Source organism: Syngnathus typhle, linkage group LG4 (genome assembly GCF_033458585.1).
Source record: "Syngnathus typhle isolate RoL2023-S1 ecotype Sweden linkage group LG4, RoL_Styp_1.0, whole genome shotgun sequence".
NCBI classification, from domain to species: Eukaryota; Metazoa; Chordata; class Actinopteri; order Syngnathiformes; family Syngnathidae; genus Syngnathus; species Syngnathus typhle.
In genome coordinates this window covers 24,162,948-24,178,415 of record NC_083741.1, presented here as the reverse complement: position 1 = coordinate 24,178,415, position 15,468 = coordinate 24,162,948, and the positions used below count along the sequence as shown (strand labels likewise).

Here is a 15,468-nt window from a genome sequence, read left to right as displayed (position 1 = left end):
GCCTTGTCGGCCAATGAGAGGCGGCTCTCTCCTCCGTGAAGTCGAAACAGACCAATGGTATCGGATTAAGGCGGAGCCGGCCTGCGCGGGCGGGCGTGTCCTCGGTCAACCCGATTTGATCCACTTTTGGGGAAGAAAAAAAGAAAAGTGTGGCGCCCTCACGCTTCTGCCAGCCGGTCCGACGACGTAAGTCCGAGTCCCGGATCTGCTCGCGGTCGACGCGAGCGGCTCTGCTGCCGGTCCCAGTCCGGTTCTTGGCCTCGGCATGCGCAGCGGCCGCGTGGTGCGCCTGCTGGTGGCGCTGTTGTGCGCGGAAGTGTCCGGTAAGTTGCCTTGCCTTGCCTTGCCTTGCCTTGCGTGTGCGATCTCGAGTGCACCGCTGGCCGGCCGGAGTGCAAATACTTTGGGCCGAAGGAACCTTTTCGGCTCGCTGTCTGTGCCGACTTGACTGTGTCTTAAATACGCGTGCGTGGTCGACCTCCACTGCTTTCTCCTAGGCGCCCGCCCATTTTGCGTCCAGTCATGAGTCGAGACTGAGAGCAAAAGTCCAATTCCGGCCGCCGACCCGATTGATTGACGGACTGACTGACTGACTGACTTGACTGACTGACTGACTGACTGACTGACGGATGTCAGCAGCTTCTCTCCTTCAACAATCTCTGTCGAATCTTCGAAATTGCTTCCAAGCCGTCGCGTAGCATCTTGATTTGGTTTAGTTTTATTCTGCTGGCCAGATGACATGGGCAGTCTAATGGGTCGATGCAAAAATAAGAGCGGGGCTCATCTCATTTCCCTGTTAGCGCCTTCCTTGTCCCTCCCTCCCTCCCGCCAAACGGGGCGGCGGGTTGTTGGCACCCCAACTGTTGTACCAATCTCTTCTGCTTCAGGAATGTAAATAGGGGCTCGCATTCATCCAAAATGTGTCGTTTGCTCATGTGCCGATTTTTCCAAACACTTTCTTTGCTGTCCAAAGTGCAACGACAAGCACACTTTTCCCAATTTGTGGTCGGGTAGGCTCGCCTTTCCTCACCAATAGTGCAAATGTGCATGTCCGATTAGCAGCCTTTATCATGATCATTGAAGACTACTGCAACGTAATGATTTGGACGAGGCGCTTTTTGCACAGCGGCGGTGGTTGGCGTGGACGGGGATTCTGAGGAATCCGCGGAGGTGATCCCCGAGCTGCTGACGGCGCCCGGCCACCCGGACCGCCTGCTGGTGTCGCTGGCGGCGTTCGGCCGGAACCTCCGGCTCGACGTCAGCAGAAGCGGCGGCCTGCTGGGGAGTCACCTGCTGGTGGAGGAACGACGGGCCGCCGGGCGAGCCGCCGGCGTGCGAGTGGAGCGCGACCAGCTCTGCCTCTACTCGGGCTCCGTTCTGGAGCGACCCGGCTCGTCGGTGTCCGTCACGGCCTGCGGAGGCCTGGTACGTGCGCATGCGCTCAAGGCGGTGACTCGGGCGTGACCGATATGGCGGGGGATTCATTCGTCGGCCCGGCCCGGTCGCAAAGAAAACGTACAGTAAACAAGTGTCTGGCAAGTGATACGAATGCATCATTTTTTGAGGGGGCTTCAACTCTGTATCTCCTACCTGGTTTTCTGTTCCAGACAGGCCTGGTGCATGTGGACGGCGAAGTTCTTTTGGTGCGGCCGCTGGAGGGGGACGAGCGGCAGCGGCGACAGAACACCACTTCCCCGGGGTGGCTCTCGGGAATCAAACATGGGCTTCTGCGCCGCCGCCGGCGCCGGTATGGTCGGGACGCCGCTGACGCAGCGGAATGGCCAGGTTTGCCGCTCTCAACTCTTGCGCTGGACGGGCATGGGCAGAAAGGGCCGCAGGCGACGTGCATGGGAAGCACACAAATTGGGTCTCCAATGTTGAAGCGCACTTCAGCTTTTGAACACAACGTGACATCTTGACATCTTGTTTTTGGAAACAGCACGCACACAGACGCTCAGCGCCGTCGTCCCTCGTGCACATTCATGAAGCCGAGCGGCAAACGTTACACGAGCCCTCGCAGCCGAGACCGCGCACGCTCTTAATGCATTCCACATGTTCACAAGCGAGTGCGCGTATGGTTCCGTTAGGTCAGGGGTCTGGCGAGTCCTTTTTTGAAGAAACGCTCCTTTCAAAAGGTTCTCTCGGCAATCGTCCTTTGGTGACGGAAAAAAGCAAAACAAAAGCAAAGAGTCCATCATAGGGCCAGCCGTGCCAGAGCCATTCATTTGACTGCCGACGGCGTGTGGGCCTGGCGCCTCGCCCCGCCCCGCCCCGCACCACCTCACCTGTGCCTCGGCAGATGAGAAGAAGCGGGCCGCTTCCGAGGCGAGCGAGGACGGTCGAGGCAGGCGCGCGGCCGTGGGCGCCCGGGACGCCTACACGCTGGAAACGCTGCTGGTGGCCGACTCCAGCATGGTCCGCTACCACGGAGCCGACGCCGCCAAGAGGTTCTTGTTGACCGTCATGAACATGGTGAGCAGAGTTGTGGCGAGCCGCTCCCTCGGCCAGCGCTGACGCCTTAGCTCCTGCTGAAAAGCTCTGGTCACAGCCAGGCAGCCGCCCGCCCGCCCGCCGGCCCGCCCGCCACTCGCTCTCAAGGCTTCCTGTCGGCGCGTGTGTGTCAGGTGTACAACATGTTCCAGCACCAAAGTCTGGGCGTGAGGATCAACATCCGGGTCACAAAGTTGGTTCTGCTCCACAGCCGCCCCGTGAGTGTCGACGACGGCCAGCGCCGACCTCCCGCGACCTCGCAAAGCTCGCACGGAACCTTCCCGCTCCCATATCGCCCGCCGCCCGCGCTCATCTGGGATGGGAAGGCTCGCTTCCCTGTAGCGCTGTGTGTGTGTGTGTTCCGTTAGGAGAAGCTGAAGGTGGGCCACCACGGCCAGCGCTCCCTGGAGAGCTTCTGCCACTGGCAGCAGCAAGAGTTCGGAGGGCCGCCGCCACGCTACCCGGGGAGCAACCGCCTTCCCGGAGGACGCCATCAAGTCCCGCCCGTGGACGCCGCCGTGCTGGTCACCAGGTGGGTCGATGGACAGGGAGGGAGCGCAAGTGCCGCGCGACCACGGCACCCTTTCCGTTAGCTTTCTTCAGCAGGGAGCCAGCGCTATGCCTCGGCGGGACAACAAATGCAGGACTTTGCCTGGTGACGCCATGGAACTTGTGCCACAATTGCTGTTTTGCGCTTTTCAGGACAGACTTCTGCGTGCATAAGGAGGAACCGTGTGATACCGTTGGTAAGCCAGCCACTTCAGGGCGCACGCTTTTGTGGCCTCATTTCCCATACGTGTGTTTTTCGGCGGCGTCACAGTCTTTCTGAATTTTCTTCCTCTCAAATCGCTCGTTAGCGCGTGGCTAACAGGGCCTTTGTTTGGCAAGGTATGGCCTACCTGGGCGGCGCGTGCAGCGCCAAACGCAAATGCGTGCTGGCCGAGGACAACGGCCTCAACTTGGCCTTCACGGTGGCGCACGAGCTGGGACACAAGTGAGTGAGCGAGCGAGCGAGCGAGCGAGTGTCCGTCTCAGCTTCCTTGAGCCGCCTCACCCGCTGCGTGTGCCGTCGCCACCGCTAGCATGGGTATGAGCCACGACGACGAGCACGCCTCCTGCAGCGGCCGCGCCTACATCATGTCCGGCGAGTGGCTGAAGGGACGCAACCCTAGCGACCTGTCCTGGTCGCCCTGCAGCCGCGACGACCTTGGCAAGTTCCTCGGGTGAGCTTAGTAGACACAATGGATGTGGCGGCGGCGGCGGCGGTAGCGGCGGGCTCTGAATTGGGACGCGGCCCGTGCGTCTCGGCGTCAGGTCCAAGTCCAGCGGCTGTCTGGTGCACACGGAGCCCGGGAGTCGCTACCAGCTGCGCCTCCCTCACAAGCTGCCCGGGATGCATTACAGCGCGGACGAGCAGTGTCAGATCCTCTTTGGAACCAACGCCACCTTCTGCTCCGACATGGAGGTAGCGCGCTCGCACGCACGCACGCACGCACGCACGCACGCACGCACGCACGGCACCTTCTTTTGCTCGCACAGGCTGTGACCGGCTGTCCCTCCCCTAGCATCTGATGTGCGCCGGCTTGTGGTGCCTGGTGGGCGGCGATGCCTCCTGCAAGACCAAATTGGACCCTCCCCTGGACGGGACTCAGTGTGGACCGGACAAGGTGCCGCGCATGTGTGTGCCTGTACAGGACAGTGTGGGTGTGTGTGCGTGTGTGTGTGTGTGTGTGTGTGTGTGTGTGTGTGTGTGTGCGCGCGCGTGTGTGAGAGAGTGTTTAACCCGCCCGTGTGCACGTGTGTGTCAGTGGTGCCGCGCAGGGCAGTGCGTGAGTAAGACCCCGATCCCACAGCACGTGGACGGTGACTGGAGTCCTTGGAGCCCGTGGAGCATGTGCAGTCGCACCTGCGCCACCGGAGTCCAGTTCAGACAGAGGAAGTGCGACAACCCCCCGTACGTAGCCCACCTGCGCCTCCGCTGGCCAGTCGCCACCACGACCTGCTCTTTAAGCCACTATTGTGTGTGTGTGTGTGTGTGTGGCAGGCCCGGTCCGGGCGGACATCCCTGCCAGAAGGGCAGCGTGGAGCACAAAGCCTGCGAAGGTCCTCCGTGCCCAAAGGGAGCGCCGAGCTTCAGAGACCTTCAGTGTTTGTCCTACGACCGGCACGCCGGCAAGACCAAGAGCGATGTGCTAACTGCCGTCGTCAACGACGGTGACGCTCGCTCGCTCGCTCACTCGCTCGCTGGCATGCGCAAAAGCCTGGCCCGCATTGCGTCTGAGTGTGTCTTTGTGACCAACATTTTGTGTGTGTGTGTGTTACATTGATTGGGTGTGCGTATTGTGCATGTGTGATTGCACATTTTCTGTGTGTATGTTTCATGCTTAATGTGTGTGTGTGTGTGTGTGTGTGTGTGTGTGTGTGTTTGCACTCAGAGAAACCTTGCGTGTTGTTCTGCACTCCGGTGGGTCGCGACGTGGCCGTGCTGATGGCGGAGAGGGTGGTGGACGGGACGCCGTGCGGACCCTACGAGGCCGACCTGTGCGTCAACGGCAGGTGTCAGGTGTGCAAAGCGCATTTCGGTCCAAAGCGCTTTCCTTCCCAGAAGCGATCTGCCGCCTTTTGCCAACTCTGACGAGCTTCTCGCTGTCTTTCTTTGTCGTGGGCGGGCTCAGAAAATCGGCTGCGACGGCGTCATCGGGTCTCCGTCCAAAGAAGACGCTTGCGGCGTTTGTAACGGGGACGGCCGATCGTGTACCGTCGTCAGGGGAGACTTCAACCGCAGCGGAGGCATGGGTAGGACATGGCTGGCCAGAACACTCTCCCCATTGGTGGCTAGAAAGAAAATGGCAGCTGGCCAACAAGCTGCTTGCTGGCGGCATGGCGGCGACCGTTTGCGTCTTTTCAGCGTGTGTGTGTGTGTGTGTGTGTGTGTGCGCGTGTGTGTGCGTGTGTGTGTGTGTGTGCGTGCGTGCGTCAGGCTACGTGGAGGCGGTTGTCATTCCTGCCGGAGCGCAAAGGATCAAAGTGGTGGAGGACAAACCTTCGCACAGCTTTCTGGGTAAGAAAGGGAGCGGACGGAGGGTTAGGCCAAGCGTTCCTTCTTCCTTCAAAAGGGCTCCGTTTTCTTTCACTACTTTTCCTTGTGCCTGGCGTTCAGGAAATCAACGCATGTGCAAGTTTCCTCCTCTCTGACCTTTCTACTGACTTTTGAGAAATGCCAGCTCTTTTGGCTCATTGTGTCAATTGCTTTCTTTTTTGGAGGGAAAAGATTCCTCCAAGAGATTGTTTTTTTCTTGCTTGTTGTGTCTCTTGAGTGGCATGATGGAAGCTGGAGCCAAACTGTCCCCTCCCTCCCCCTTGCGCTCAGCCCTGAAGGACGGCACCGGCGGCACCGGCAAGTCCATCAACAGCGACTGGAAGATTGAACTGCCGGGAGAATTCCACGTGGCCGGCACCACCGTCAGATACGTCAGGAGAGGACTGTGGGAAAAAATGTCGGCCAGGGGCCCCACGCGCGCCCCGCTGCACCTCATGGTAGCTCGCGACACATCCAAAAGATCCATTGTCGTGCTGATGGCTCTCCTTTGCCCGAGACAGAGGCTTGAGCAAAAGCCTTTGAATTGCCACGTGGAGCATCCCAATGACGCCACTTGAATGGCCGCCGCCGGCCGGCGCCGCATGCCTGTGCCTGCCTGTGCCTGCCTGTGCCTGCCAGGTGCTTCTGTTCCACGACCAGACGTACGGCATTCGCTACGAGTACACCTTGGCCCTCAACGCATCGCAACGGCGCAAACCCTCGCAAGCGCCGCCGCCGCCGCCGCCGCCGCAGCACCATGACGACGACGACGACGACGACAAGGCAACAATGCAGCAGCGTGTCTACATCTGGATGCACAGCAGCTGGAAGGCCTGCACAGCGCAATGCGGAGGAGGTACGAAAGCTGAGAACCAAAGCTCGGCAACTTTGACAGCGCCAGCTGGCCGGCAGGTCGTGGTGGCCACTGGCCAGCGGAGGCGCAGGTGGGTTGGTGGGCGGGCTAGGTACGGGGGGTTGTGGCACTTCCTCTGTCTGGACTGGCTGCCTTTGATCTGCGCAGGCGAGAGGAGGACGACGGTGTCGTGCGCCCGTCTGGCCAACCAGTCCACGGAGGCGGTGGACCATTCTTTCTGTCGGCCCGACCGTCGGCCGCCGCCGCGAGTCGAGCTGTGCAACCCTCAAGCCTGCCTCTACCGGTATGCGCTTGCACCACTGCCACCGACTGGTTCGATGCTGCTCAATCAAACCAGTTTGGTGTCCTAATCTGTCGCCTGAACGTTTCCAATCAAAACACCGTGGCGTGACGCCGAGCTTCTTTGGCTGAACTTTGCGCTTCAGGTGGCTGGCAGGCCAGTGGGGCCCGTGCTCGGCCACGTGCGGCCCTGGCACGCAGCGGCGCCGCGTGGCCTGCGCGCAGCAGCCCCGCAACGCGTCGTGGGAAGAGGACAACGGTGGCGACGGCGGAGACGACGGTGATGGCATGGGCCGCTGCCCGGGGCCCCGCCCGCCGACCCTGCAGACCTGTGAGGGCCGCCTCTGCCTCAGTGTCTGGGAAGCCTCCGAGTGGTCACAGGTGAAAAAAAAACAAAGCAGTGGTCCTGGGGCCTGGTTCCTTGCAAGGTTTCTTATGCAATTGACGGCGTGCAAGATTTGGCTGGTGGGATTGGCTTGCCTCAGTGAGTCTTGAAGCAGCCTCCTTGGCGTTTCAGTGCTCGGAGGGCTGCGGCACGGGCCAGCGCAACCGCAACGTCACGTGCGGCCACGCCGCCGCCGGAGGGCGCTGCGATGCGCTGACGCGGCCCGCCCACCAGGAACCCTGCCAGGACCACTCGCGCTGCTTCGAGTGGAAGACGGCCCAATGGTCCAAGGTACGGTGCGCCTCACGCAGTACGCCGGCGGGCGGGCGAGCGAGCGGGATTTTGTGCGCTGCTCTTTTTTGACTGGCAAAGTGGCCTTCTGGAGCTACTCCACGGCTTCTGATGTTGTCTCCTGCCCGCCCGCCCGCCCGCCCGCCCGCTTGAGGTGTGGGAACGCAAATGACTTTTCTTCTGGTCTTTGGGTGTGCTGCCGCCAGTGCTCGTCCTCGTGCGGGCGGGGCCTGCAGTCACGAGCGGTTCAATGCATGCACAAAGTGACGGGTCGCCACGGGGACGCGTGCCCGCCAGGCGCGCGCCCGCCCACCTATCGGCCGTGCCGGGCCGAGGGAGACTGCCGGCGTGAGGGCCACCGCGTGGACGGCAACACCATCACCTCACCCAGGCTGGGTGGGTCAGCGTCTCGGCGTGCCGCTGCGTCACAGGCTGGCTCGCTCGCCCGCCCGCCGCGCGCTGACGTGGCATGTTTGCTCGCCCCTCAGCCGCCCTGACGTACAAGTGCTCCGGCGACCAGTGGCCCGTGTACTGCCACGTGATCCGCGAGAAGAACCTCTGCCGGGACATGCGCTGGTACCAACGCTGCTGCCAGACATGCAGAGACTTTTACGCTGGCGGGACCTCACCGGCGGCGGCGGCGCCCGGTCCGAGTGACGGAAGGTGATGGAGAGAAAATCCAAAGACTTGCAAATGCTCACTAGCTCTGTTTTCTTTGACAATCAAAAGCCAAAGCAGGAGGCCATCCGGCACGCAGCAGTCTGCTTCTGCTTCGGGTTTTTTCTTCCTACCCATTGCCATTCTTTCTTTTCTATTTGAATCCTAATCATAGCAGCGCGTGTGACTGATGGCCAGTCAGCCAGCGGGTCGGTCGGTCTATTGCAGTGTGCTCTCGTCCACCTCCATCAGCAGTGGGAAGGGCTGGACTCACCTCGTAAGGCTTCCTTCCGCTTCCAATGTGTAAAGCCACTGACAAAAGTGAAGGAAGGAAAGAAACAAAACAAAGCAAAGCACCGTTGACGAGACAAACGGCAAGAGCCAACCGAGCGGCCAAAATGCGAGTAGCTTTTCAGACAGCTGGCCCGGCCAAAGTTTGCCCAACGGATGAGTGTGTAGTGTCAGCAGCACCGCCGCGTCATCAGTTGGCTCCTGCCCAACCTCCCTCCCTCCCTCCCTCCTTGAGCAAGAGTGCTCAGGTCAAAGGTGCTATCTTATTTTTCTTTTACCGTCATTATTCTTGTGGTGGTTGTTGTTGTGATTATTGAACACATTGATGAAGGTTTTGTCACTAGTCACTCAGTCGGCTGGCTGCCATTTTGTGTACTCGGCATACGTGCGTCGCGGTGCTCTACACAATAAATGTTGTCGAGCTGCCAGCCGGCCGGTCAGCGCGATCCGTCATGTGCAGTGCGACGCGCTCTCCTGTTCCGCGCGGCCAGCATGGAATGGAGCCGCGCTGTTCCGGGACAAGATGCGCGCGCCTGGCGGCGGCGACGACGACGCTCAGTCCAAGAAGCGCGTGCTGGCGTCGGACATCGTCGCAAGCCGGTTGCATTCACGTCACCCCAACATCAGCAACAACGACATCAGGACGCATAGACAAGCACGAGACCGACCGATTAACGACATGGCGGCAAGGCCACTCTTGGCGAATGTGCGCCGGGCCAAGTCAAGGCATTGCGCTGCGGCTGAACTCAGGTCAGCCGAATACTCTTTTTGCAGCTACAGCAGCGCGTGGCAGATGCGCTTTCCGCACCGCGCGCGTGACAGCAAGTGCAAGTCCAGCAGCGCAGGCAGATGCGCTTTCCGCACCGCTTCCGGCTCTTCCTCAGAATCTGCACGCTGACCTGGCCTAGACTGCTCGTTCCGTGTATGTTCCCCATGCAGGCGGCGGTCGGTTGCCTCTCGGGATCCAAGCGTTGCCGTCCCGTCCCGTGCCGGGCCCCTCCTTCTCCCGCAGCTCAGAGGCTGCCTGCAACTTCCTAACTCCACTTTGCAAAAGTAAAAATGAAACTCACAAAAATCAGACATTTGGTGAACTACTTTACGTGACAATATGTATGTGTTTCACGTTGTTATATGAGTCGGTGTCCCCCAAAATAACAAAAGTCGGCATAACGGATTTTTTTCCAACCTTTTATTCAAACGCAAACACATTCGGTATAATAACACCATGCATCAACTACAATCCAACAAATACAAAATGAAAACATCAATGTCGGCATAACGTGTGTCAACTGGCATAGCAGCAACGCTGTCTGTCACTCACTCGTTAATCCAGTGCTTCTCAAATAGTGGGGCGCGCCCCCCTTGGGGGGCGCGGTGCTATTCCTGGGGGGGCGCGTGTGACCCTGGGGAACAGGCTTTTTTTTTGGCAGTACTAGAATAAAGTGTAATTGCGCGTTTGCTACAGCAGGGGGCAGTGGCGCTCTCATTGTTACTTCTGTCACGTTTGCGACAGTGCAACATTTTACGACTTACAAGACAAGTTAGGATAGTCACGGTGGGGAGGGGGGGCGCGAATAGTTTTCTTCTTGCTAGGGGGGGCGTAACAGAAAATAATTGAGAAGCACTGGTTTAAATAAAGGTTAACCTAAAAAAAAAAAAAAAAAGTGAACCCTGAACTTTGAACCCGCGGTGACCCCGCGGTGACCCCGTGGTGACCCCGTGGTGACCCCTGGGTGACCTTTGAACCCTGAACTTTCAACTCTAGTTAAAAATCGAAAATGTGCACATGACCCCGTGAACTTTGAACCGACCTTTGACCCCTGGGTGAACTTTGAACCGTAAACTTTGACCTTTGACCCTTAGCTAATTACGTTTTTTTTTTTTTTTTTTTAAACCGGCATAGCAGAACGATCCATGGTCTTCAGATGCCGCGCTGTCGCCATCTCCTGGTCAGTTAGTGAAATGCTTTTGCTGATGTTTTTTTTTCTCTCAATTAAAACAAATCAATTAGCCAGTTGGTTTTCTTTATTTAATATCTATTATCAGACAAAACCAAATTGTGAATCAGTCACCTAGGCTATAGCAGAACAAACAATCCATGGTCTTCAGATGCCACGCTGTCGCCATCTCCTGGTCAGCTAGTGAAATGCTTTTGCTGTTTTTTTTCCCTCTCAATTAAAACAAATCAATCAGCCAGTTGGCTTTCTTTATTTAATATCTGATATCAGACAAAACCAAATTGTGAATCAGTTACCTAGGCTATAGCAGAACAAACAATCCATGGTCTTCAGATGCCACGCTGTCGCCATCTCCTGGTCAGCTAGTGAAATACAATAAAGGTTCATAAAAGTCTTTTGTGGAGATTGTATATTTTCTCTACATTGGAAACAATTATATGGGACAGTCCCTCCCGATGCTGCTGCCCCCGCGACCTGACCCCCGATAAGCGGAAGAAGATGGATGGATGGATAAGTGACATTCCATCCAAAGAATTGATGACCTTGTACAGCAAAGAGTTAAAACCTTAACCCTACTTTGAAACCCCAGTGTAAAACCCTAACGCTAGTTTGAAAGTTTGAAACGCTAGCTCGGCAGCCACCCGGGCGCAGGGCCGACCGACAGCGGCGTGTCACTCGTGTGGCTCGTTGTCCGACGCTCTCCGGGGAAGCGCCGGCCGGGCGGGTGATGGCTGCAGCGCTACCAATCCAGTCCATCTGGGAAAGCATCTTGTGTGGCAGACAGTTGAGGGAGAGGTCAATGGTCACGTCTCCCCGGCGCGGCTCAGGCCACCGTCCTCTTCGTGCGGGCGGGTGACGACTTGTCGGCGTTGACTCGCAACCTGTTAGCTCGCGACGACTGCTCGTTTTTCACTCGCCGCTTGTTGAGCGCCGCCGTCTGGTCCGTTTTCACTCGCAACTTGTCAACTCGCGACGACTGCTCGGTTTTGAGCGGCGTCGGCGGCTTGTGGGCTCGTGACGCCGCGTCGTGCTTTTTAACCGGCAGCTTGTTCACCGGCGACGACTCGTTGTGTTTGACGTGCAACAACTTGTGTGACCACTTATCGTTTTTAGCTCGGATCGGCTTGTCGGTGGTGGTGGCGGTGGCGGCGGCGGGGATGGCGTGTTGAACACGTGACTTGTTGCCTCGCGTGGGCGTGGCAACTCCCGTAGTCTCGGTAACTCGCGTCGACCCGTCCTTAAGTCGGGACGACCGCTGAACTCCTGACGACTTGTCACGGTTAACTCGACATCTTTGGTCACAGTTGACTGGCGCCGACCGGTCTTTGCGAACACGCGACGACGGATGCTCGTCGGCTCCCGGCGCCGACTCGCCGAGCTGCGGCGCGTTGTCGATTTGGCTGGATTTGTTGAGTCGCGGCAGGCTGTCGTCATCCGCTCGAGCGTGCTGGCTTTGCGTCAACTTTTCAGGTCCGGGTTGGAGGAGGTCCTGGTCCTGGCAGGTCTGGACCTGTACGGGGGGCTCGCCTCGGCGGAGGGGAAGGCGGCGCGGTTCCGGAACGATCCGATTCATTGGGAAGAAGAGGCAGTTTTGATACCACCGGGCCTTCTCAGAAGGGACCTTTGGACCGCCGCCGGGTCGACTTCGAAGTCTGCTCGGAGGAAGCGGCTCGGGCTCGCCGCCATCGTCGGTCCTGAAGAACCGAAGCAATTTGCGGCACCAGCTCTTTGACGTGACATCCTCTCCACGGGCCCGATCGGGAGGCCTCTCGTCAGCCGCCGACGCGCCGTCTGGAGCGTCTGTCCTTTTGGCGCCGAGGAAACCGCAAAACCTTTGACGCCAGTTCCTGGACTTGAGCGACTGACCCGACACGGAGCGACACTCCGGCTCTTCCTTCTCCAAGGTCCTCGTTGGACAGAACTTCATCTTTTCAAAGCTGTCAGTCACGCTGAAAGAGGACAGGAAGCAAGCGGTACTCAACAGAAAAAAAGCCAGCCGGGGACCCAAATGACAGAGGTGGCTTCTTGGACAGACCCAAACCGGTGGGTCTGTTGAGGAGCGCGAGCTTGTGGCTTGTGTTGTTTTTGACTCACTAGGAGCTGCTGGCCTGGTGCTGGCTCAGGTGGCTCATAGTGAGAAAGGGGTGCCTGAGCGCCTCCTCGGGGGTGATCCTGCGCTCGGGGTCCATCTGGAGAAGACACTTGAGGAGGTCTACAAAGGCCTTCCGATCCTCCAACTCCAGCGGCTCGCTCACCTCCGGCTTGAGCTGCGGACCGACATTACCCGGGTTACCCTGCCGGCCGGCCGATGGCTTTTGGAGGAAAACGAAACGGCCGATCCTGATTAGCCTAAATGTTAGCGCGGCAGACTTACCTCGAGCAGGTCATCCAAACACTTGAAGGACCACGGCAGAGACTCGGGACGAACTCCAGTTTTCGCCTGATACTCCCTCTCGGTCTGCAAGCAAAGGGACGGATGGCTGAGTGACCGCGGCCGATTGGCTGGCGCAAATTGGCTCGCCGATTGGGATTTGCCACGCTTTGGAACGGCAGATCCCTCGTCTGAACAATCCGATCGGGTTTTGCCGTCTCTTCCGCACCCGGGCCAAGAGCCGAATTGGGCCAAATAGGGACTGAGCCAACGGCAGACCAGTGCTGCGTCACAGCTAGCAAGAAATGTCTTCCGCCTTACCATGAGGCGCCATTTGGGATGATCGCCGTCGCTGTCTCGGTCGCTCCTCTTGAAGTACTTGTGAGTGTTTTTGCTGGCAGTCAGCAGATGATCGGGAATGCCACCCACCACCTCGATCATGCTCCGCAGCTGCGAACACACGGCGCAACTCCATCGGTGCGTGCGGACATAGCGTCGCTCGAGTCAAGCGCTCGAGCCATGTTTTCTTTCTTTCCCATCCCTTTCAAGCGGCCAGAAATGGCCGGCCGGCCTGCCCACGCCGCGACGGGTGCAAGTGCCGCTTCAAAGACCTTCATCGCTCCTCATTTGACGAGGAGGAAGATGGAATGGGACAAGGTAACGGACATGACTTTCAAAGAAGGAGCGTGTTTGCTAAAGGCCACCTACCATGTTGTAGTTGGAGTTGGCCATAAAGAGGTAGTTGCCCAGGTACAAGAAGGACAGCACGCAGCCCAGGGACCACATGTCGATGGCCTCGGAGAAGGGCAGACCCAGGGCCACTTCCGGCGCCCTGTCGGTCGGGGCACAGTCGCACGCTTAACGGACGGGGGGGGGGGGGGGGGGGGGGGGGCACTTGCCAAGCAAGGGAGGCCTGGCCAAGTGCCCCGTCCCGTCCACTGCCGACAGCGTCCCTTCTGGGGCCAGCGCGGTCGGTCGGTCGGCCGGCCGGTCGTTGGCCCATGCGGAGCACGCCTGCGCTCTTCTACTGACCTGTTGCCCATGGGCTGCAGGGCCAAGCCGTAACTGAGGGGCGCGTTCACCGTGCGGATGGAGAGTCCAAAGTCAATCAGCTTGAGCCGGAAGGGCGCGGCGCTGTGGTTGACCAGCATGATGTTATCTGACTTGAGGTCCGTGTGGATCACCCCGATAGTCTTGAGGGCATCAAAAGCTGTCAGAAGCTAAACAGAAACCAGACGTTTGACGGGCAGGAGGGAGCAACTTGACGGGGCAGGCGGGAGGAAGCTGCCGCGCCGCCGTTAGCCTACTAGCAACTTCCTCGGGCGGGTTACGGCCGGATGGGCCGGACTCTGGCGTCTAGCTACCTGTTGGGCCACGGGTCGGATGTGGTTGGGCGAGAAGGTCCTCCATTTCTTATCCACCACCATGCTGAACAAGTTGGTGTCCAGAAGCTCAAAGACCAGGCACGGGTGTCGGTTGAAAGTGAAGGTCTCGATGAACTCCACGATGCTCTTCTTGTCCGGGTCCAGCACGCTCACAATCTCTTGCATCTCGATCTGGGGACAGCAAAAGGAGCTCTGGAGGTGGCAAGAGTGCCAACGCAAACTTGAGTCTCGCCGCCGTACTTTGGAATCGGACTGCAAGGAAAAAATCGGGAGGGTGGCTGGCTGGCTGGCCAGAATGGATTCAAGCTCTAGTTCAGTGCGGAAAGTTGCCACTGATATGAATTTCTTGCAAATTTGCCTCCGAAACAAAAGTAGCCAGGAAGACGGGAACAACGAGGACGGCGGACAAAAGCGCTTCTCGTCCCCACCGATTCGACTCACAGTCCGTCCGACGGCTCGGCAGCGAGCGTGGCCAGCCAAGGACAGAGCGCTGGGAAATCGGAGCGCCTCCACCCCCAGCCACCCACCTCGTTTTCAAACAGCGCGTAGTTCTTGTGGATCTTGAGAGCCACGTCCTTGGCGGTGTTCAGGTTTTTGCACTTGAAGACGTGACTGCTGGTTCCTCGGTCCAGAAGCTTGAGGATGTGGTAGAAGCTGCTTTTGCTCTCCACGATGGAACCTTCCATCTCTGCCCGATCCTGGGCGTCCACCTCGGAAGAGCACGCTGAAGAACAGGCAGAGAACGGAGACAAGTTGAAGCAGGCGTCCCCCGACAACCTCGCCGTAGTAGCTTAAGTTACAACGCGACCCGCCCTCGACGACGCCGGCGGCGGCGGTACCTGACCCACATGGGAATGCCTCGTCCAAAAGAAAAGAAGCCGCTCTAAACGACAGCGTTTGACCCGGAGAGCGCAACTAATCAAACTCAACCTGCAGACCCAGGAGATGTCAGAAACCTGGCCAAGCTGAGCGCCTCCTACACCCTAGCCTAACCGAGCCAGGCAGGGAGGGAGGGAGAGCGAGCGGTGGAACTAGGAGAGATGGAACAACCGACGGACACGAGGGCAGAAGACCTGATTCCAGCCAGGGAAAAGACCGGAGGACAGGGAGGGAGGGAGGGAGGGAGGGGAAACATCGGGACAGGACCACATTGGAGCTCGACGCCAGTCGGCCTACGTCTTGAAGGTGCTTTCAAAGCGGCCCTTCTTACCTGTGTCATGTGTGGTGGAGTGGATGACACTGAGAGGAGGGCGTCGCGGCAGAGGACGGCGACGGCAGCAGCGGCGGTGGCGACCAGGCAACATTGGACTTGTTGTATTAGAAAAAATAGGGAAATCTTTGTCATGGGCGGACGCTGAGGAGCTTTCCCTTGTTTCACACGCCTGCCATCAAAGTTGGCAGATGTCAT

At 58.7% G+C, this 15,468-nt stretch overlaps 2 protein-coding genes across 3 annotated transcripts; one reads left to right on the top strand and one right to left on the bottom strand.

Annotated features, from left to right (window-relative positions):
- Window positions 1-110: 110 nt before the first annotated feature.
- Window positions 111-8,774, top strand: adamts17 (ADAM metallopeptidase with thrombospondin type 1 motif, 17). Of its 2 annotated transcripts, XM_061277517.1 has the most exons (23): window positions 111-323; window positions 1,127-1,425; window positions 1,608-1,785; window positions 2,300-2,472; window positions 2,625-2,708; window positions 2,859-3,022; window positions 3,193-3,236; window positions 3,379-3,484; window positions 3,573-3,713; window positions 3,805-3,955; window positions 4,056-4,157; window positions 4,299-4,444; window positions 4,535-4,704; window positions 4,926-5,053; window positions 5,166-5,286; window positions 5,471-5,551; window positions 5,861-6,027; window positions 6,209-6,425; window positions 6,591-6,726; window positions 6,869-7,103; window positions 7,240-7,398; window positions 7,605-7,794; window positions 7,887-8,774. In XM_061277517.1, exons 1-23 carry the CDS (start codon window positions 266-268, stop codon window positions 8,063-8,065), a joined length of 3,429 nt encoding a protein of 1,142 aa, XP_061133501.1. In that variant the 5' UTR covers window positions 111-265; the 3' UTR covers window positions 8,066-8,774. The 2 variants fall into 2 exon arrangements, 1 of the variants encoding a protein (XP_061133501.1); XR_009714294.1 differs by lacking the exons at window positions 7,605-7,794; window positions 7,887-8,774 and having other exon boundaries at window positions 6,209-6,513; window positions 7,240-7,378.
- A 1,444-nt stretch (window positions 8,775-10,218) lies between these two features.
- On the bottom strand, window positions 10,219-14,793 carry LOC133153308 (microtubule-associated serine/threonine-protein kinase 2-like). The gene is made up of 8 exons (XM_061277520.1): window positions 14,588-14,793; window positions 14,040-14,231; window positions 13,708-13,895; window positions 13,384-13,507; window positions 12,997-13,125; window positions 12,679-12,762; window positions 12,399-12,571; window positions 10,219-12,253 (listed from the first exon to the last, which is right to left on the bottom strand). Exons 1-8 carry the CDS (start codon window positions 14,744-14,746, stop codon window positions 11,128-11,130), a joined length of 2,175 nt encoding a protein of 724 aa, XP_061133504.1. The 5' UTR covers window positions 14,747-14,793; the 3' UTR covers window positions 10,219-11,127.
- Window positions 14,794-15,468: the final 675 nt, after the last annotated feature.

Coding starts and splice junctions, on each gene's coding strand:
- adamts17 (XM_061277517.1), top strand. CDS start 266: ATGCGCAGCGGCCGCGTGGTGCGCCTGCTGGTGGCGCTGTTGTGCGCG. Junction 3,023..3,192: donor GCCGCCGTGCTGGTCACCAG/GTGGGTCGATGG, acceptor TGCGCTTTTCAG/GACAGACTTCTGCGTGCATA. Junction 6,426..6,590: donor CACAGCGCAATGCGGAGGAG/GTACGAAAGCTG, acceptor TGATCTGCGCAG/GCGAGAGGAGGACGACGGTG.
- LOC133153308 (XM_061277520.1), bottom strand. CDS start 14,746: ATGGAAGGTTCCATCGTGGAGAGCAAAAGCAGCTTCTACCACATCCTC. Junction 13,508..13,707: donor CTGCAGCCCATGGGCAACAG/GTCAGTAGAAGA, acceptor CCCGACCGACAG/GGCGCCGGAAGTGGCCCTGG. Junction 13,126..13,383: donor CCAACTCCAACTACAACATG/GTAGGTGGCCTT, acceptor GTGTGTTCGCAG/CTGCGGAGCATGATCGAGGT.